Consider the following 23,167-nt stretch of genomic DNA (forward strand, 5'->3'; position numbering starts at 1 on the left):
AGTGGGTGGTTTTCAAACTAAAGAAAGTAGCTGTGGACCCTACAAAGGCAAACATCAAGCTTTTCCAGGGAAAGACAGTAATGAAACAGAACCCTGCTTAAGAAACTCGCAGGGAACCTACGATGAAAATCAGAGTTCACTGGAACCTAGAGGATATCTAAGGCCCAAATTTGCATTCCTAGCCTTGCTCTTCCATAGTTCAGCCAGGTGGGCTTTGGATCGCTGTTAATTTGGGGACACTCAGCAGGAATCTCTCATCTTCATTAAAGGAGTGGATACCTGAAAGATATTTATAAGGGCTTTGCATTCCTTTTGGAAGTCTCACCCCTGTTAGGATCAGACTGAGAAGAGAAACAAGTGACACTGGGCAATTTCATCTGTAAATATTTATAAAGCCTCTTGCATTGAAATGGGCGCGCTGTGTGGTGTTTCTTTGAATAAAGCATGCTTATCAAAATGAAAATATTACACTATGAGTATAATTTCACACTGTTAAATTTTCATTGTACTAGCAAAGTACATATAGATCATCTAGTACTTAGGTTTCCCTAGGATTATTTTCAACCCCTTAAAATTAAATTGCCAAGTTATTAGATGTGTTTCCTTGAAACTTTGTGTGAAAATATTTCATTATATTTCCATGGGAGTAGGTTTGATTGACTATGTTCATGCTTTCCTGAAGCTCTAACTTGAGTTCATTTTGTTATGTGGTGACCACAGTTCTGGATGACGCCCCCCCTGGCACACAGGAATACATTATGTTACGACAAGATTCCATCCAATCTGCGGAATTAAAGAAAAAAGAGTCCCCCTTTCGTGCTAAGTGTCACGAAATCTTCTGCTGCCCGCTGAAGCAAGTGCACCACAAAGAAAACACAGAACCCGAAGGTTTGTGCACGAAAGACACGTGTTTTGCTTGTTTTCCCTTCTCTCTTCTCTCTCTCTCTCTCTCTCTCTCTCTCTCTCTCTCTCTCTCTCTCTCTCTCTCTCTCTCTCTCTCTCCTGTTTTGGATTGTGCATTGCCATCTGGTATGCTGTGTATTGTTTGGTCCCTGTGGCAGCTATAGGAGACCCTCGCTCACTGGTGACTGTGTTATGCAGTGTCAGATGGGACACTGTAGAATACAGTCATCTCAGCACAGCCTGCAGCATCCTGCTTCTTGCAGCTGAAACATTTTTGGTTGATGTCATGACACTATTTCATTTTGGCTGCCAACATTGCTTGCTCCTGTAGCCAACACCTACCCAAATCTTTTCCCATCACCTTGCATTCCTGAAGCAGCAGTCAGCTGAGGAATAACACTTCTAAAAGGAAATAATGAGAAGATTGTTTCAATTTTTCTATCTCTTCTCCACCCCATAAAGCTTCTGCATTGCTTTGGAAGAATGCTTATGATCAACTTATTTCGCTGAAGCAGTCCCAGACTCCCCCTGTAATGCACGTCCACTTGCACTTTGCCACAGTGAATGCATGTCTTACGGAAACCACGAGGAGATTTTATCGTTTTTCTTTTCCAGCTCAATACAGGTTTGGAGAACTCAACTTGCTGCCTACTTAAACTCAGATTGTTTTGTTGTTCATTCCAGTCTATGTCACAAATCTATCTCTAACATAATTCTACTGACCAGAAGGCTATTTATTGACATTCTATCATTTCCTCATGTATCAAACTTCACAATTTTTCATATTACAAATGAAATGTGATAATTTCATTTTTGTCAGTGTGCATTTTAACTTTCCAAATGACTGTTCCATATTGTAATGCATGTGATAGCTTCTTTTACAGTAAGAAATTATCTTCTTGTCACTCCTATTTGATAGAGTTTCCCAGTGTACATTGGATGTGACAACATTCATCTATAGAACTGTAGTTGGAGTGTACCTTTGCATAGCACTTAAATATATTCTTATAAATATGAGTGTCTTTGTTCCTATATCAAGTTGTTCCTTTGCAACTTCATAAGAATTCTCATTACAGCCATGTTTCTGATATGGGAAATAATGACAACATGTTTGTTTAAAGTTTTGGTATGTAAAAGAATTACTTTCAGTGAGCCCCAGTTCATAGTTTTAAAAGCAAAAACATTACACTTCAAAATGTCACTTTCTCTGTCTTCCAAAAAGAAAATTAAGTGTTCATAAGCAGGAAAGAGGGAGAATTTTTGTCCATGTTCAGGTTTATTTTGATACTGGAATAAAATATTTACATTTATTTTCTACTAATACTAATCTAAACCGTCTACTTTGACTAAGAGTCCTGATGTCAATACCTAGTCACTTGCAGGTATAAATGGTGACCCTTTCCAATGGGTAAATTCCACCTCATAGTGCTGTAGCTGAGAAGATATTAACTGATTTTCACTTAATGGAGACAAGAATTTTTAACCAATGACTATTATTTTATTATTTAACTATATGTAGTACATTTCAATATGATCTGCTTTCTTTGCTCTCATACCACACACACACACACACACACACACACACACACAGTGGTTTTTCTACACAGGCAACAGATTAAATATTTTGGTTTGCATAATAAAATGTTGCTTAAGAGTTTACTGATTAAGTTCAGTTACACATTTGGCTAGAAACTTGATTTTTCTTGGCTAGATTTAAGATTTAGTAAACAACTAGATAACTGTAAAAACCCCTTTTATTAATACACTTTGACAGAATCTGTTAATTTTCAAGCACCACCTGTAGAGCAATGGGAACACTGTCATGAATGTTTTCAGATATGGATTACTAGGAAGTGAATAGCTATTAGACTCTCTAGAAGAGGTAAATTATTTTCAATCTGTCATTTCAAACCCATAAATTCAGTGGTTGTCACTATGTTGTATGTTACTGATATCTTCTCACCTGTAACGGTGTGAAGATAGATGTCTTCTTTCAGATGATTCATTGTCCTCCTGGCAGATACGTTGACATAGCAGAACTAACTCTTCTTTTCTTACTCCTAATAACCATTTATTAGTAGTATTAGATTCATCAGAGGCTTTCTTTGGAGATATTTTAATACTATTTAAAATCATACTTTACCCTTTCAAACAAGGATTCCCATGCTATTGGTGAACACAGACCAGTGAATGAAAACACTTTTTTCCCCATCTAGATTGATAACATCCAAAGTTCCTAATATGGCAGCAAACCAAATGTGTTGTGGATAGTTCCTGAATAACATGCTTGCTTTCATGTAGGAAATGGGAGTTTGCTATTTCCAGGATGTGATGTGTTTGTTGATTTGAAAAGGCTCAGTGCCCAGTTTGGCAACATGGAAGATTTTTGCAAGACTGGTTTTTCAATTCTATAAGGTATAGTTTCTAGTTCTGTCTGAAAGTTGCAACATTTTGCTATATTTACTAGAAATAAAAGGCCTGTTTATTTCAATTGTATAGTCCAGCTAAACCGCATGGCTACATAATACCATTTTTATTGTCATATGATCCATCTTGAGGATGTGTTCTGTTTCATGATCACTGTGCTCTAGTATCAGACTTTAATTGGCATTAAGTGTAAATTCCTACAATTCCATAGCAAGAGAAAAAAAAATAATGGCCAATCTGTCCATTCTTTGGATGTTTATATAATGTTGGAAACCATCAATTGAATAATGAAAAAAAATCACTAAGACTTGGAAGAAGATAAAAATTTAAGATACAGCAAAATGTGTGTATACATTATATAAAAGCTACATTTTGCTTAATGAATTGATAAAGTCAACATGTTTTTGTATTTTTGTGAGTGTGTGTTTTAGTAAAAGTTTGGTACCTCTTTTGGCTATCAATGGTTATGAAGGTGCAAGCTATTTCTATAGTTTTTGACCACTTGAGATTTGATATGGTTGATATTGTTCAGAGTCATCTATCTTTCAAAGACACTTGTGAATTGTGTTCAAGACCTTAAGAATCTATGCAAAGAACTTCTTAGAACTATCTCATTTTTGTGGGTTTTTTGCACACTAAAGCCAATTATATTTTGCTAGCAGTAGGCTTATATTAATGAACATCTAATTTCAAAACAAAATTTTATATCTATTCCAAATACTTTTGGGGTTCCATGATGTGATTATTCCTATATAATCCACTTATAATATAAGCAAAGACTTATGAATGCACTGGAATTTGGCTGAAGAAGAACATATGAATATTTGAGAGTCTAATTTGGCCCAATACCAGCAATGTTCTTTGTTAAAAGAAAGCTGCTTCATGGAGAGCGGAGATCATTACCAACATATTTTTTTTCTTGTGGTTCCAGGAGCCTTTTGGAAAAGTATAATCTTCTAGCTTTGTTCCTTTATTCACTTTCTCTTTCTGTGCCATGGGTGCCAAAATGAAACTACTGATTTCGTACAACTTCTGGAAGCCAATCTATTTTCAGCATAGCTTCTATTTCCTAAATGCTACTCATTGGACTTTTCTTAATGTTTAGAGATTGTTAAAACAAAAGAGTCACAGCCAAGATACCCAAGCTTGCAAGTGGATAGTTTTGAAAATCTGGGTGTTGGGGGTGGGGGATGGAGAAAGAAATTGTGGATTTCCAGTGTTTGGTTTTACCAGTGAAAATTTTTATTATAACAGTAACTCTGGAGGTGTTAACGTGATACAAAAATAATTTGATCTCAGTGACCTATCAGTATCTTGTAATCAGACATTTGGATTCTGCTCTATGTATTGTTTTATATTCCTGTCTAAGTGTGAGTGTGGATACATACACATTCTTATCCCTCTAGATATCTCTAAACTTTTCATTCCAACAAGTATCTTTTGGGAGATAAAATATGTCTCAGAGCTTAGTGATAACATATGATTTTCATCAACAAAGAGGAAACAAAATTTTATGCTAAAAGCTTAAGAGGCTGTGTCTGTAACTACAATACTGATGTTATTCTGACTCTCAACTTGGTTTCTTTACCTCAGACCAAGCGCATGGCACCTTGAATATGGCTTTTGTCTAGCTATTAAGGAAGGAGAAAGGTGGGTGAATATTTAGCAGCAGGCTTGTGAAAATGTAGGGTTTTTTTCTTATCATTTTTAAAAGCAAATTTATTATCTGCTTTTGTTGTGACTTTGTCATTTTAATGCCAATTTCCCTTTTGGGAAATATGTTCATCATTGATTTAAATTACTAGAAAGTTTGATAAAACTAAACTATTGTTAATAAATCCTATTAAATTCCCTTGTTGCTAAGTTACAATTGAGTAACCCCCTCTGATACTGGATAACTGAAAAGGGTCTTTTAGAAACAACATATCTGTTTGTCCCATTGAGGATGACAATTGAGAAGAATTTTTCTATTAAAAACTGGGACTGTGTGTTTATATGATGATATAAATGTGAAAATTTTACTTATTTTTAATTTTTTATTGAAGAGCAAGTGTGACTTAGGTCCCCTGACTTTGTTTTGTGATCCCAAGAATAACTAAAGACACCAGAGAACTTTCTACACTCATTGAAGCAAATGACAGCTTAACTGTTGTTTCTCTGTAATGATAAAAGAGCCAGAAATGTGAAGGCCTTACTTATCAGCATCATAAATCATATCCTTACTGATCAGTAAATCATATCTTTTTCCCACAATGGATCCAAATCTGTTTCTTTTAGATGCATGTCAATTATTTCCTAGAAGACAACTTGTTTCCTAATAATCCCAGGAAGCAATCTATTGAGCTGAAACACAATCACCCTTTTTTCCTAGTTTTTCACCTTATATAAAATTAAGCCAGAATTTTAGCATAGCTTCTACTCTCTGGAAAAAAAACTCATAATCAAATCAAGGAAGTATTCTTAGCAGTCAATAATTCAATTTCAGGATACAATGTGCATTTATTATTTTTTATTGAATATATGCATCCTAATTCTATCTATATGCTGGCTTGTACAGTAGAAACGAACAGTAATTCTTTTTATTTTTAAGTATGGTTCAAGTTTTAAAGCAACAGACCTCCTACCAAGTTGAAGTTTACGAATTCCAATGCAGTAGCAATGATTTCCCCTTGTTGAGGTTTTCTTAGTTAATATTGGAATTAGAAATTTCTGCTGGGGGAATCTAACTTTGATAATCCATTTCATGTTTATGTATTTAATATGGAACTCTGTTATGAGAAACTGTTCTGACATTCCACTGGATGGATGATGGTGTGTGGTAGAGATTTTGACTAAATGAAAAAAAATCGGAGTCATGTATGAAAACCATATTGATACTCTCCCCTTAAAAACCATTATATTATGCAACATGTTGCCAACAGTCTATGTGGCTAGGATACCTTGGCCAGTCTTCTTTTCCCGTTGGTAATTAATAAACCACCTAAGAAATGTTTCCTTCTGACCCAGGTGATTGGATCTCAATGTGTCCTATATAAATAAAAACATTTTGCTGATGTCCCCAGTAAGGCCAACTATAGTGTATGAAAGTTTATCTTTCCTGAAGAAGTGTTACTAGAATGTGCTGCTGCCTCTGATAGAATGCCAAGCCTCTCATTGGGACCATATGCATGAAAGGCAAATAAGCCAAATCACTCTATCACTGAGCCATAAACCAAACCCTCTATATTTTGTCTTAGATGACCCACAAGCTTGTTTTGTTGATAAAATCAATGCCTTCCATTACATTTCTTAAAGCACTGACCATGTCATGTCAGATATTATTGTAAAAAGATGAATTTTACAGGGAAATATGTTTTATAAATTACATACTATTCCTAGAAAGTGATAATTTACATAGTAACATTCAAGGTTTTAATAAGTGTTGCTGATTATGAAGCTGTCTTACTGAATTCAGGTCTCTATTAAAGGTCACCATGTAGCTGCTGCTATTGTCTTGCTCCTGACCTCTATTAATATCCCACAAAACACATCCTGGGAAGAGTTCTGCTGTCTCTAGTAAATAGTGCATTCCTATCAGAACAGGTCTTTGATAATAAATATGTTTTTTAAAAATGGGTGCTGGTCTCTTCCTCTCAGGTTACCAGAAACTACTCTGAGTGCTGTACGTGGATCAGTCCTGGGAATGAAATTGTTATTCTAGTGCACTACTAGATAAGTAGCTTGTGATGGAAGGGAAACAATGTACTGATCGGATAGTCAAGAAAGTATCTCTGTCTTGCTAAAAGATTATGAACTGAACTAAATAAAAAATATTCTCAGCATCATAGTTCACAGGTCAGCCCTAGAAGTGAGAAATGCATTGTGAGAAATGCATTTTTAACAGAGCAATCCTCAACTTTATCTTCACAGTGGAGTCAGCTGAGGGCCTTTTAAATAATATTGATGATTGAGCTTAGCATAGAACAAAATCAACCAACCCTCAACAATGCTGTGGGAACTATTCTGGTGCAAGTACTTTAGAAGATGCCTCCCAAGGTGACTGTAATGTCCTTACAGCGCTGGAATCAGTGCATTAGGAAAAAATCACTTTGGCAGAATGCCTGGTGTTTGGTGGCAGCTGTCAATTTAGAAGTTTTATCATGTCAATTACATGGGCCTCTTTAGGAGGTGCTCTGTGATTAGAGGTCACAGTTGGACAGGCAGTACTTATTTTGATCTTTAGAAGTTGGAGGAATGGAAGATATCCACAGTTCCCAATATACATACACGCTGCACGTGTGCACACACACATTCTTTAAAAGTTTTTAATTACCTTTTCCTTTTATAAAATGAGCCAGGCTTTTCCATAGGAGTGTGGTAATCTGCCACCTTGTGACCAACATTCTTTCTTACAAGCAGCTGTTGGAGGACTTGCTCTTATCTCAAAGTGTAACAGAGCTTCTAAATGTGAGCAGAAGAGCTTTCTCCTGACCCATCTGTGAATGAATATACTTAAAGTAGGAGACAGAAAAAGAACAAAGGATTTTTGAAATGTGATAAAAGTATAGCTACTTCTTTACTGTTTTACCACTGCCCTGTGGCAAAATGCTACTTGTGACCCCAGGTGTCAGGCCCTGATCTATTCCAGAGGCTGTCATCATTGAGGCATTGCCTTCTTATCCCATAGATATAATCAGCTACTGTGGCTTAAAATGATCACAGCAGCATGCATTTGAAAACTGATTCTGATATGATTGGGAGGCTTTAATTGTCATCTCTGTTTATAAGTCATTCTGAGTATTCTAAATGATACGTGTTCAGGTATTCATTTGTTAGACTCTAGAGCATTTCTCAGTGTGCTTCAGAATATGCAGCTTGAATAATACCTGGGGAAATGTTGAACAAGAGACCCTACATTCTGTATTTTATCAGCACTTACCCTTGTCTTGCCTCACAGCCAAAATCCACACTCACTTCAACACATGAAAGTCACATGTCCACTTCCACCAGGGTGTTAGAAGATATCTATCCACAAGACCTACCTATTTTAAGATATAAAGCCTCAAAAAAGTTCCTGGTTTGACTTGGCCAATGTGTTCACCATTCTACTATGTTCTGAGTTGGTGTTTAGTAACAGTGCTGGAGTAAGCAACCATATAGTGATCGCCTTATGTCAATGGACATTCTATCTCAAAATCATGTTTCACACACTATCATCTGATGACCTAAGTCCCGGTGTGATGAAACACTGAGAAGTGACTTCATTTTTGCCAAACTGCTTGCATTACAGTCAATTTAGTAGTTCTTGCTATTTCCACGAGGACTAGAATTATACACAATGCTCTCTTGAACCATGAGGAAAGAAGGACCAAATATATCTTTGATATGTTCTTGGCAGGATGTTCCATGTTATCCTTTGCGTAGATGGACACTTACCATTTCTGTGACAGTCACTTCAGGTATATTTTCACTAGTCTTTCCAGTCACCAAAAAGATAGGCATCATTAGACTTGGAGGGCATGACGTGGAGGCTGAAGTACAGATATGTGAACCTACTTGCTTACATAGTCAAACAGCTAATCAGTGTCCTAATGGAGATGTCAAGTTAAGTGTGCATGGATTCCACACCTAATCTTTTCCCTGGCACTATGTAACTTCAGGTCCTCTGATGTCTTGCTTCCTCTTTCAATCCCATGACAAAAGAAAAGACCTATAGAGCATCTTATCCACTATAGAGAGAGTTAATGCTCACAGCAAGTTATATATAGAACTATATATAATCTCTAAGCAGATTACTTATTTAGTGAACTCAATGAAGGATTTATTTTAGGTATTCTCTGCATTGCATATTGTCATAAACAAGAGTCAAGAGGTTATGCAAACCTGCCCTCTTGAGATTAGGTTGCAAGCTTTAATTCTCCCTTGTTCTCTGTAAAAATGCCAATTGGCAACAGCTAATCCTGAAAACATTGGGACATAATGTTGGCTTTTCTCATTAATCTGTGGGCCACCTCATTATTCAACTATGGTGTTTCTCAGGTGGCCTATACAAAAAAAAAAACATATTTCCATATTTGGACACTTCTAGTTAGAGCTCACATGTTTAATTATTGCTCTAGAAGCCTAGGCTTCTATGTGCTCTTTGTACTAAAGAAATTCCATGTAGTAAGAGGAACATTATTCTTTTTGTTTAGTCTATCTATCAGGACAGCGAGATTGGGGTGATCAACATGTATATATCAGAGTTACTCTATTTCTCTTGTTCTCTTTATCTCTTTCCCTTTCCCCTAATCTTCATGCCCTGTGAGTATGTGCATCATTCTCTGGATTAGGTACACACCCCTCACTTCAGACCTCCACAGGCAAAAGATATCTGGGATAAACTCTGCCAGAGACTTAACATTGTTTCTGTGATGAAACAATTTATTCAAGCATGCACACGTACACACACAGAGACACATGCACACATAAGTAAATTGTTATATTCTGTGATCACTAAACACCTTTCAGGGTGGATTTGGATGCACATATACACAAATACACATCACACATGACTGAATATATATATATATATACATACATATATATATATATATATATATATATATATATATAAAACTATGTAAAACAGTTCATTGGAAGAAAACACACCATAGCAGTAGAGCTCACATGGCTGCTGTACTGGAGTCTTTTTCTGGGATACATCCAGCCCAGCAAAGCTCTGACTAATCATAGCCCTCAATGGGATAATGTGGGTTCAGAAAAACCATTCATACAGTGAGGACATTTGTCTAGCAGCCTGCCTCAGGCTGTGAATAAACTCTGGCTCTTTTCATGTAACAAGAGTGGAACAAAGGGTATTTCAAAAAGTGGGGATTATAGAAGCTGGCAGCCAAAAACTTTGCTTTCTTGTTCCTTCTTGAGCTATTATTTCCTCTGTAGTCGTTTGATTTGCCTCTAAGAAGGTAGTATTTTGGATCCATGTTGGAAGAAGCATGCATTGATTCAGTAAATCTCTAATTGGCATGCATGGTTAGCTGTTCACTTAGTGGGTAATTGGTTAAATATACTCAGAATATTTGCTGAGGAAGGGAAAAAAGTCCCCAAAGTGAATGAGAACAGTTTGATAACCTTTTCCTTTACTGCAGCTTGTCTTTGGAAACAGCTATGGATATGTTAGGCAGCATTCTCCTCTGTGAGGACTATATTAAAACATGCAACCTTTATTTTTTCCCTGTCAGTAGAGCTGTACTGAAGAGATACCACATGCATATCATAATGTCTGGCAATAATAAGCACTCAATAAATATTCATCATTACAAACAACTTATTCATCTAACAAATTTGAGTATTTTGAGTTCAATGGGCCATTTGCCCTAATTCCAGGCAGCAAGTGAGTGAGTGTTTCTATTCATCATTAACAGAATGGATGGATTTGTCAATAGATATTTATTGAGTGTTTTGCAAAGTGAGGCATTATCCTGTGTACTAGGCACAGAGTGACAAGAGAAATACTAAATCTGCCCTGAGGAATTAAGGACTGACAGGAAACGCACAACTTGGAACTAGTCTATTAGCTAGATTGTTTTTTGCATTTTAAATCATTGTAGAACACAGCAGCTAAAAGAACTTATATTTGGGCTCAGTTGGGAAACCAGAGCTAATGAAACTATTCTGGGATGAGTTTGGTCCTCCATGTTTTTCTCATTCATAGCCCATGAATACTTTCTATATCTTTCATTCATTCATGCATTAATTCATGGATGCATGAAACAGTTATTGAGCTGCTTTTTGTGAGTCAGATACCATATGATGTGACCCTAAAATGTCTCAGAAATGATTCTAGGCTGGTGATAGATATATACAGACTCATCACCCTGTGCTTAGTATTCAAACCTAAAGAGCAAGCATCTCTTTGATGTACTGGTTTTGATTCCATCAGGTAAATACCAAAGAGATTGCTGAATCATATATAATGCTGTTAGTTTATTTTGAGGAGCCTCTAAACAGTTTTCCATGAAAGGTTGCACTAATTTGCATTCTTTTTTCCCTTACTTACATCTCAATGATGACTTTTATTAGAGTGTAAAATGAGAAGTCCAGGGTGAGCAGACTCTAAATATTGGCAACTGCACAGGACAGGATGATGAAGAAGAAGAAGACAAAGAGCCATGCCATCTGAGTTAAACTGGCATGGATGTCAGCCACATGGCATGGGCAGGTATGAAGAAAAAGAGTGAAAAAGCTGAAAGTACCAGAAAGAGCAAACTTACGCTCTAGCTAACATATAAAGGGGAAAAAAACAGAAAATAAAAGAAAAAAGGAAAAATTATGTCTCTCTGAGTCATGGGCAGACAGCAGAACATCAAAATGACTCTGTAACAACTACACAGAACTAGGAAATTCTGGGAAGGAAATGTGTATTGTCTACTTAGAAGGATAAACATTCCTCCCATCTCTTTAATATAGAATTATGCAAATTTGCGTTCATGAAGGATGATCCCTTAGCCACATGTTTTATCTAGCCAACAGGATTAACTCTTAAGTGTTGGGTAGTTTGGAATGTTAAGCCCAGCAAGGCCAGCCATTTCATTTTCTTGACACAAAGGAAATAGCTTTCCCTTGGTGTGTCTTTATAGCTACTGCATCATCCCTTCCTTTGAAGAGGTAACCCTCAATTCATTTAAAAGATGGGATGAAATTGGAGAATAAATATAATCCACTTATTCCCTGAATATCGATTGATCCAATTACAGCCATTCAACAGAAGGGACTGTCATCTGAACTGAGGATTCAGTCCCACCCTCACAAATAATATTCAAGCTACACTACTTAGGAAAAGATGAAGAACTGGAACTGTCTTTGGGAATTTCTTTCCAGAGAGCCAAGAATATTTTTGAACTGTTGCTTTAAGGAGCCCCTACCATACACAAGTCTGCTGCACCTTAGAACAAGGCCTCTTTTTATGTACATCTTGATCAGTACTTGCTATCTTTTGATTGTTAAAAGTAGTTATTATAATGGGTGTGAGATTGTGGCTCATTAAATCTTATTTAATTTACATCTTCATAATGATTAGTGATGTAGGGAATTTTTATGAATCCATTTGGCATTTATATGTCTTCCTTTGAGAAGGGTCTATTTAGATCCTATGTGCATTTCTTAAGATTATTTGCTTTCTCCAATTAAAGTTCTTTGAGTCCCTTATATATTTTGAGTATTCTTTGTCAAATATATAGCTTCCAAAATTTTCTCCTGGTCTATTGGTTGTCTCTTTAACCTCTTACTTATTGCACTTGTTGTGTAGAGGTTTTACTTTTTACTTAATACTTCTGTATATCTTTGCTTATTCCTCTTTATATTTTGCCAAAAGATTTGAATCTAGTGTGATAATGTGTTATCTATAATGAACCAGTATTCACCCCATCTAAGTCATTTTATCAAACTTAGGGTCTATCACCAGATAGTGTGATAATAACAATTTATGTGTATATATATATATATATATATATATATATATATATACACAAATATATACACAAATGGAATGGAATGCTATTCAGTTGTAAGAAAGAAGAAATTCAGATATTTATAACAATTTAGATGGAATTAGACAACATAGTTGCTGAATGAAATGAGCTAAACACAGAAACCCAAGTTATGCATATTTCTTGTGGAATCTAAGCAACTGAATTCATAGAAGCAGGAGTGTCCTCTGATAGTTTACAGACAGTGAAGTAGGAAGATGGAAAAAATGATAACTAAAGGGTACAAACTCTCCACTCACCTCTATTCTATTCGATAAGCTAGTTTCATTCTTCCTTCCTTTTTCTTTTTTTTTTCTTTTTTTTCTTTTTATTTTTTCACCCAGGATCTCTTTTACAAATCAATGATCAGAGCTAACCATTAAGCAATGTGCCTTTCAGTTTTCCTAGGAGAATGGATCTTGAATGTTCTTAGCACCAAAGTCTAGTTTTTGAACTGAAGGTTAGCTTTGTTGACTTTGCCTTCCATGCTATAATAAAAGCTGCCATGTCATTTCATTCCTCATAAATATGTACAATTTTATATTGTAAGTATATAATAACATAAACTGAATATAAAATAAACCATGACAGTAATGGAGGCACCCAAAGAGGCTGAGGTGATAGAGAAGTCCTCAGGAGTGGAGTAAGTAAGCTAAGAGAGTGAGATGCCAATAAATTTAAGTGGAGACTTGGGCTCCAATAAGGAAGTGTAAAAGAGCATTAGACAAGGAAATGCTAGTTAATGTAAGCCTCTTATAACTGTAACATCTAGGTAGTTTAACTTAGTTCCCTCCAGTGTGGAACTGAATTCTTTCTATATATCATACACCCTGGTGAATAATTATATGAGTTGTTATTGTGAGTTAGGTTCAATGACCCTTTGTAGATGGACATGATCACATAGAGTTACAATGTATCCAGTGGTGAGTCCTTGCCGGAAATGATTTTTTTTTCCTGTATTGTTTGTCAGTTCTAATATAGTGAAGATCTCAATACTTTAATAGCATAAGATATTGTACCACTAGGAATTTTAAAATTTTCATTTTATTATTTTTGTTTTATGTGTATGAGTGTTTTGGCTATGTGCATGTATGTATACCACATGTATGAGCAATGCCCAAGGAGACCAGTCTCGGGCAAAGGATCCCCTGGGACTTGATCCCATCTCTTCTTTTTTCTTTTTTTTTTTTCAATTAATCAATGATCTTTATTGGATTTACTTACAGGACAATGGGGAAGGAGTTTTCGACCAGAGCACAAGGGACTCATAATCAGTTGTTATCCTGTAACTTGAAACCAGTGTTTGGTAGGGATTATGAATACTGGATACACCAAGCACACTGCATCTCTGTAGGCATCTCTGCAGGAGAAAAAGCATCTTATTTTGGTGGCTCAGTGTGTAAAATCCTCTTTTTAAGTATAATTTGTCTGAAGCAGCCAGTGTTCTTAATCACTGAGCCATCTCTCCAGGCTCATGGATTAAAGTTTTAACCTGACATACAATCAGGCTAGATTAATATGCTACATTCAAGAAAGATATTCTATGACTTTAAAGTTTTCTGCCAACTTGACAAATGAATACACTCTTAGTCCTTTGCAGAAATTGATTCCTTATATAGCTGTTGAGGCATCTTGCTGAATCAAAATATTTAAAAAAAAAAGTTTGATATTGAAAAAAGGTTGACTTAACAATATGTTATGAGCTGAGTGTTCTCTCAGGTTTGAGACTGTAGATCCCAAGAAAATGTTAACTCACCATGGAAAATTGGATATAAGTTTTCTGAGTAGACTGTGATTTTGACCAAAGTCAAATAAATCTTCCTAAGTGGTCTCCTGAGGGGGTAAAATGCTTATATCATCTAGATAAGAAACTTAGGAGAGCCCATTTATTCTCTTTACATTGTTCAGTTGAGCATTTCTTTATGACTAAAACCTTGGAGTTGAACCATTCATTATTATTGTTGAACTATGTCCAGTTACAATGAATTGCTGCACTAATTGCAGATGATAGTGTCCCCAGATACTTTTTGGTCAATGCCCTTTTTCTCGAGACCTGAAAATGTCATGGTAGTAAATACTGAATCCGAGTACCTATTCCTAATGACATTCATTATTTTTTTTCCTTTTGCATATCTAGTACTGCCTTTTTATCTGTAATTTTATATATAGTAAATCTGTTTTAGGGAGTATATTGTACTCGAAATGTAGATTTGGTTTCAATAGAGGACCATGGAATTTTTACTAGTGAAAACATATATTCCTGCTAAATGTGAAACCTTCTGATATCCTGCTTTTTTCCTGTCCCATTCCTTAGATTTGAACAAGGCTTTCAATAAGAAAAAGAAAGGTCTCAATAGTAGAAGACAGAAGGGTAGATTTAACCATGGACGTTACTATCTTCTCTTTTGCTGAGAGGAGGTCCAAAGAGTAGACACAGAAAATGGGAAGCTGACAGTGAATGTATCAAGATTCTACAGGACTGTGGTGGTATTTTTCTTCTTTTTAGCGTAATTTTTCCATATATATATTATATATATATGTGTGTGTGTGTGTGTGTGTGTGTATGTGTGTGTGTATTCAGATTCACCAGCTAATAATACATTCTAATAATTAAAAACAGTTAACACTGGAATGTAAAGATGATATCAATTTAACTGGTATGTACAAGGAAGATACAAAGCACAGTGGCCATATTTGCTAATGTTTCTTGTAAAAGCAGTTGATCGATTTATCTTTTCTTCAATCATTTCTGCCAGACATTGTGTATGCATATGAATAGGGTATACAATCCCAGTGCTATTGACATTGGGAGCCAGATACATTGACTATCTTGTCAATCATATAAACTTGAGAAGCATATATTCTTTGTCTGTATGTGTTTGTGTGAGAGTGTGTGTCACGTACACACAAATTCAAAAGGAGAAAACATGCCTTTTTAAAGAACACTGAACTACAAGATAAGCATATAAACCCAGCAGATATGTTTAGAAAAGTATTTACAGACACTTATAGTATTTCTCTTTACTTATAACCAAAACTTCTCTTTGGGTCTATAACACAATAGTTTTAACTTAATACAATTCTGCTTCTCTCCTCCCAATCATTCCCTGGCTCCTCCAAAAGACTTTCTTGTTATGCTAAAGTGGTGAATTCATGCAAGAAAAATGAGACAAGAGGCTAAATTACACCTTCAATGGTCATTTGATGAGTATCAAATTGGTTTCCTTCATTTGCCTACTGTAAAAGACCTGAGAAGAGGGACAGAGTCTCCTTTCTCTAGGGGCTTAGAGTAGAATCTCTCACATAAGAAAGTGGGTGAAAATCAGTTTGTACCATGACCTAGATGCAAAGGATACCCTCACTCAGGAAAATGTTATTGCAATCCTTTTGGAAAGTTTCTGTTCAGGCCATTCTTTCTTTACCAGAGTTGATTAAAAGCAGAGATGACTATCCTTCGGTGGTTTGTTTGTTTTTAGCTTTGTGTTTTTGCATGCTTTCATAGTATAAATCAATATTCTAAAGCTTAGAGTGTTCAATCTAACCATTCTGTCTCAACAAACATGTCTTATCTATAATTGTATTCATAATTGTGCCCATGCTGAACTCATTGCTTCACTGTAAGTTCAGTGCCTGACACAATAAAAAACAAAACAAAACAAGACAAAAACAAAAAAACCAACAACAAAACACCACATTTTCTCCATTGTCTTTTGGCTCATTTACACTGCCAGTAACCACATGATATCAGCAATGAAGGGAATTTTGTGAGGTTTTGCATAGTATTTTGATGGATATACAGGATATAAACACACCAAGGTTCAAAGAAAATTAATACTCCAAAGGATTAGCAAAGACCAAAATTAAATTAGATAAATTAAAATTTTGCTTGATTTTATTTTCAAAAGCAATTGTAATTCATCCTGTCTTTTTTTTTTAAGCTTTGTATGTATTCTTCTAAATGAAGTGTTGACAGTAATTTAAGTAATGATGGGTGAGACATTTCTTTCTCCGGTCTCTGTATCTTGTCTATAAGATGAAAACAAAGAGGCAAGCTAAATACAAATAGACCATAGACTGAGTGAGTATTAAGATCCCTTCTTGTTGTTTTGTGTAATTTGAATGGTATAACGAAAGATTTGAGGTGTTGCTCTCTTACCTAACAAAGTAGTGGTCAGCCATGATGGGAATAATTAGACTACTGGAACTGTTGAAGCCTGACTTCATAAAAATTTTTTTTTGCATCTTTAATAAAACAGGGCAGTTTTGTTGCTTTAGAGGGACAATTACCGGTTTTTGTCAATACTCATTGTGTTGGTTGGGGTTTCTATTACTGGAATAAAGCACCACAACCAAAAGCAATTTGGTGAAGAAAGGGTTTATTATATCTCTCCTAGTCACACTCTATCACTGAGGGAGTGTGAGTAGAAACTCAAGGCAGGAACCTAAAGGCAGGAGCAAAACCAGAGGCCATGGAGCACACTACTTACTGATTTGCTCCCCATGACTCACTCAGCCTGTTCTTATACAACCCAGGTCCAACCGTCCAGAGATGGTAACACCTATAGTGAGCTGGGCTCTTCTACATCAACCATTAATCAAGACTCTATCCTACAGACTTGCCTAGAGGCTGAGTTCATGGAGGCATTTCTCAGTTAAGAGTCCCTTTCCCCAACTATGACCAGGTTTGTGTCAAGTTGTCAGAAACCATTCAGAACACTCGTGATCTTGATTATTGAATGTCTTTGAGAAAATTAAACTCAGACATGATTTTTTAGAAAGTAACCACAACAGCACTTTCTGAGCACCTTACTTATAATATGGTCAAATTATACAAGAAAAATTTAAACCATAGTATTAGAAAGTGGGAAAATTGAGATAGAAAACCATCTCGCCTTTCCTAAGGTATACTCTGCTTTCTACAGAAGAAAGACTCAAAGGAGTCTGCTTGAGAAGTATAGTAAGTAAGCATGTTTTACCTTTTTTGACTTTTTAACTTTTTATTCCTTTTTTTTTTTTACATATTTCTGGCCTTGACAACAGGTATCCAACTATTTTCTTATTATCATGATATGATGAATCCCCCTTTAATGGTCTTTTTCAGAAAAATAGTTTAAAGAAAGATAGCTTCCCAAACCACAGGCAAAAAGCCAGAAGTTCAGCATTATAAACTTTGATTTCTTGGTAGACCAAAACCCCAGCCATAACATACCCCTCATCCTGATTGAAAACCATACGCACAGTATTTTATGTTATTATTTATTGGCCTGTCCTCCATCTTTTGTCTTTCCTGGGATATTTTCTCACATACCTACCTATAGCTCCTTCCTTTCTTTACACATATGTAAGCAGACTGAAATAGCAATGGGAGATATTCTATTCCAAAAGGAATTATACATTCCCTTATATATCACATTTCCATTAGGAATGCACTGTTTCTGTTGTGGTGCAGTACATGAAGGTAGAAGGACTTGTAAATATCAAATTTCACCACCCTTGTACTCTCTAGTTTTCCTGACTGTATTGGAAAGTTAATAATAGGTCACATACTAGACAAAGATTAAAAACATAGCTTTCCAAATTGCTCAGATTATTATCTGTTAGGTAACAGCCTACTTCTTCCCATGAATCCAGTATCAACCTCCTATGAGCATCACAGCTGCTACTTAAACCTAGGATATTCTTAGAACTATCCCAAATTTGGACTATTTTCAAGCAGATGTCCAAACTACTGAGACTGTGATCTACAGAGGGATTGGGCCATATTCATAGCTATGTTGGGGCACGTGTGGTCTATGTGCTGCCCATTGCACATGCCTGGTATGGGGAAGTTTAATAAGTAGCTAGATTACCTTAATTATGATTCAGTTTGTGAGAATCTTTCATGAAATACTGCCTTAGGGCATATAGCCACTTCATATTCATTGATCCTTGACCTCAGCATTAGACAATGGACTAGAAACAGCAAGAACTATATCACCATTTCTTTGAAGACTTAATTTTTTTTTTTTACCAGAAAACAGTTCAGGTTTTTCTATTCTAGAGAGATACTAGAGTATGTGTATTTTATCTCAATCTTATACAAAAGGGAGCCTGAGGTTTAATTAAGACTATAGGTAAGACCAAAGGAGAGTCCAAATAGGATTAGAAGGACAATGTGATTTAATGTTGAGACCATAGGTGATCTAAACTAGATATCTCCTCTAACTGCTGTGTCACCTTTGTTGGTAACTCTGAAGATTTAATAACAGTTGATTAAATTCACATTTTATCCACAAAATATTATATAGTATCCACTATGCAAAACCAATAAAACACTATACTTGGGAATCTGCCGTTAATAAAAAATAGTACCTTAATATATAGACTTCATTTATTTTAAAATCTATAAACAGAAGACATGATGCATTTAATATCTTAATCTCCATATTAATGTTTTTCTTTTCTTTACACTTGCTTTTTCATTTTATCTTTTATTGTATACAAAACAACACAGCAGAACTTAGTCAAATATAAAACTTGTAAAAGCATTGCTCAAATCAAATCCCATCATCTTCTTTCCCATAGCTCCTCTTACCACTCATACCCTGGGATACCCCCAGAATCAGCCCTTAGTCTCTATTTCATAACAGGTTGTGGAACTCTTATACCTTAGTTCTTGTCACTACTTGCCTGAAATTAATGGTCTTCTTTTTCTATAGATGATACCCTACGTTTTCCTGACTTATCAAAAATAACTGACACAAGTTTCCCAATTAAGACCACATGATGCCACTTTAGAGAACAGACAGGAGTATAGCAAATACGTAGAATTCTGTTACCTCTTAATGGCTACATTAGTACTTTCTTTCATCTTCTTAGAATTGAAAAACACTGAGTTTTTACATTGGCGTAAGGGTATGTTTGTCTTACTACTAAGTGACATTCAGAGAATATGTCACACAATAAGATCTATCTCTTGAGTGCTTTTATTCCTTAATGGAAATTTAAAATGCAGGATGAACAATAGATTCATTACTTTACCAAGACAATTAGCCTCCACAGGGGATTTTCCTGCAGGTTACTACATTGGATTAAAAAGAAAGTACACTTTTGATGGTCAATTCTGCATTCTTTTATTTTATTATGAGCTGTAAAAATCCACTCAAGCACATAAGTTGCTGCTAAGGTCTTCCACTGTCCATGATACCATAAAGGTGCATCAGAATTTATCTTTAGCAGTGTGTTCATAAGAGACAGGTAGTGAAATAGAAGGAATGCAGAATTGTTTGCAATACAGAATCACTTCCTCTGCTTGCTTAACTTTAAAAAGGTAGAGATGGCCATGGGATCAAATTAATATGGTCAGTTTGAGTATTGATGGAAAACACCAAAAAATGATAAAGGAGATTTTTTTTTTCTTGTGAAGAACTATACTGACTTAGGTCTGAATGAGTCTTTTATTTTTAAATTTCTGTTGAGAAAGTCATATATATATATATATATATATATATATATATATATATATATATAGTGATTTGTGCTATTTTTGTCCCACTATTTCTCTCCCTTCTCCCTGTCCCTCTCATGCTGAATTTGTTTTCTCAACAAGTGCTCATTGAGTTTAATGACAGTTGTTTGTATGCATGTATGTGGGGCTTAGTTTATAGAACATGGACTGCTTCTCAGCAGGTACATTGAAGAAAGTGATACTTCTGCCTCCAGTACACTTGATCTGCCTATAATCCCTCAGTGGAGTGTGGAGCTTCATGAACCCTTCCCTAGTACATGGTGCAATGATGTACCAGTGTACCAGTGCACCAGTGCAATGCTATAATGTCTGTCCTTCTTACAATAAAAGTTGCTTAAGTTATGTAGCAATTCAGCATGGATAAATTGGGCCATGAGTAAATCAGATTTTCAGTATTGCTCTTTGAACACTTGACTTTAAGAGAAGAGGTACATGGCAGTGATTGTTCATTTTACTAATGGATCCACTGCAAGATTGCTAACCATATTTAAATAAGTATTGATTTACATGCAACTTTCTAAGATCAAGCCACTTTATTTGATAAAGTAAGGGGTATCTGCCTCAGGCTATGTAGTTTTATTCTCTCTCCTAGAAACAGTCTTTAGCGTGATGTTTCTGTTTCTGCCTAGTGGGCAAATCATGAAAAAGATTTCATGAACGGAATATTTTTGAGAAATAACAACTAGGCTTTTTTGACAAATGTATATTAGACATGCACTACTTTGTTTCATATTCTCAAGAAAGGCACCAATGCTTTGTTTTGTTTTATTCTGTATTGATTTTCTTTGACCATTATAAATGATTTGCAGGAAATGAGTTAGGCATTTAAGGGGTGTGCCAACTCTTGGGCCACATGGGTGTCATTAGTACACTGTAGGCACATGTTATCTAATGTTATTTATTTAGCCTAAAAAGAGTTAAGAGGTTTCTAGAAATAGCAAACACTTTCTCCAGGGTACCTAATGCATTGGACAAAGCATTGTGAAACTGAAGAGTTATAACATTAAGGTCCTATGGGAAATAACACAGCAAAACATTTGAACTAGAACAGAGTTAATGGTTTTCTAGAATGTATCTTTACAATCGTAAAGCTGAGCTAGCTACAACTGAAAAGATGAATCATTTTTTAACCAACAGCTTTCTTGTTCACATATGACATATTTATTATTAGAAAACTTTCTACATATATAAAGTACATGTGAATCATATCCACTATACATTCCCCCTCCAAGTCCTCTAGCAAACCTCTAACGACTGCTTCCCAACTTCATGTGATCTTTTGTAATGCCTTACTAATTTGAACTAGTGGTTTCCATCTATGTATGGATATAGGACCATGCACTGGAGCATGGGTGAGACACCTGGGGATTATATCACTGATGAAAATGGACTCTCCCAGAAACAATCAACTGACAATAAGCCCTCATACAGTGGCAAGTCCTCAAGGACCCCTCTGCCATCTATGTTAGAATGTTTGCTGTCTTTAGACTGTGGAGGTTTTGTATAGAAAGCTACTGCTAGTGTGAGTTCATGAGAGCAATGGATTTGTCATGTCCAAAAGACACTGTTTTGATTAGCGTCGCTAGCTCTCAGCCCTCATCAGAGGAATTTCTTTTAGCAGTGTACAGCAGTTTAGCAAAGATCTACAACTGGTAAAAGTGCAAAGAATAAGTGTCTCTGAAATGGAACATCAATATCCATCCATCTTTGTATGACAAAGAAAATACTACAAAACAAAGGGAGAAATATTATAAGAACTAAAGGTCAGAGAGAACCTCAGTGTATCAAAGATTTTTTTCATTCATTTCTTTGTTCCACAAATGTCCTTGCCACCATTGTGACAGACATAATTGGTCATGGAGAAATCCTCATTTTGACCCTGTCTAACCACACATTTTTTTTCATTGCTAAAGGAGTAAAAACTCCTTAAGATATCAAATGTTATACCATCCTCATGTGAATTTGGCAACCACTTTGAAAGCAACTATAGCAAAAGTCATATACAACAGTGGCAAGCTTAGATGCCATTGTTTTTGTTAGTCTGCTTCTGGAAAATATCAGCTGATCTTTGTAAGTTAACTGTGAACCTGTGCTACAATATCAAGTGTGTGTGTGTGTGTTTGTGTGTGGGGGGGGGAGGGGCTATAATTTACTTCACTTTGTGAGGATGAGAAAAAGGTACCAAACACAGCTATCTTCCCTCAAATCAAACAGCTTAGACATAAGCAGAAGCAGAACTTGAATCTGGTCAGTCAGAACTCAGCAGTTACTTAACTACAGTGGTCTATTTAGAGAGTTCATGTTTATCCCAGAGGTTAGAAAACTAAAGAATCAGGTTGGTACTTTTCCCTTTGAAACAAAGTCATGAAAAACTTTGGTGATTTTCACTGATCCAGTACAGTATGAAGCTTTCCATATTTAAACCTACATTTAAAAGCTTAGAAAGTCCATGTTATTATTTACATAGCTATTTTTTCATATTAAGTGAAATCATATCATTCTTCTTGATTATATGAAATAATGACATTTCTGTGCATCCATGCAATATACTTATATTTATACCCTCTTTTCTATTTTCTCCCTTCCCATGCCTTCCATATTCCTATGTGTGCTTTATCGATATTATGTATGTATTACCCTCATATCTAACTCAATGAACCTTGGGACAGTCACGGTCTGATTCTATTTTGCTCATAAGGAAGGCATGACAGTGAATGGCAAGGTAAGAGAAGATGAATGAAATGATGGTCCAGCATTCTCTTGGTCTTATTCAGTGAGTCTAGAGACATGCAACTCAAAGAGATGCTTTCTTCAAGTTCTTAGA

The 23,167-nt window shown here is 35.7% G+C and overlaps 1 protein-coding gene across 3 annotated transcripts in view; it reads left to right on the forward strand.

Moving 5' to 3' along the window:
- Positions 1 to 23,167, forward strand: part of Fgf13 (fibroblast growth factor 13) — a 547,137-nt gene that overhangs the window by 357,347 nt on the left and 166,623 nt on the right. For 2 of the 3 annotated variants that reach the window (XM_029473293.2, XM_029473292.2), the window contains exon 3: positions 721 to 888. The exons of the other annotated variant lie outside the window; for it this stretch is intronic. In XM_029473293.2, coding sequence (XP_029329153.1) covers positions 721 to 888 — 168 coding nt within the window. The remainder of the gene's footprint in view (positions 1 to 720; positions 889 to 23,167) is intronic. 3 annotated transcript variants of the gene reach the window in all.

Source organism: Mus caroli, unplaced genomic scaffold, assembly GCF_978045245.1.
Source record: "Mus caroli unplaced genomic scaffold, Mus_caroli_1 scaffold_5, whole genome shotgun sequence".
Lineage (NCBI taxonomy): Eukaryota > Metazoa > Chordata > Mammalia > Rodentia > Muridae > Mus > Mus caroli.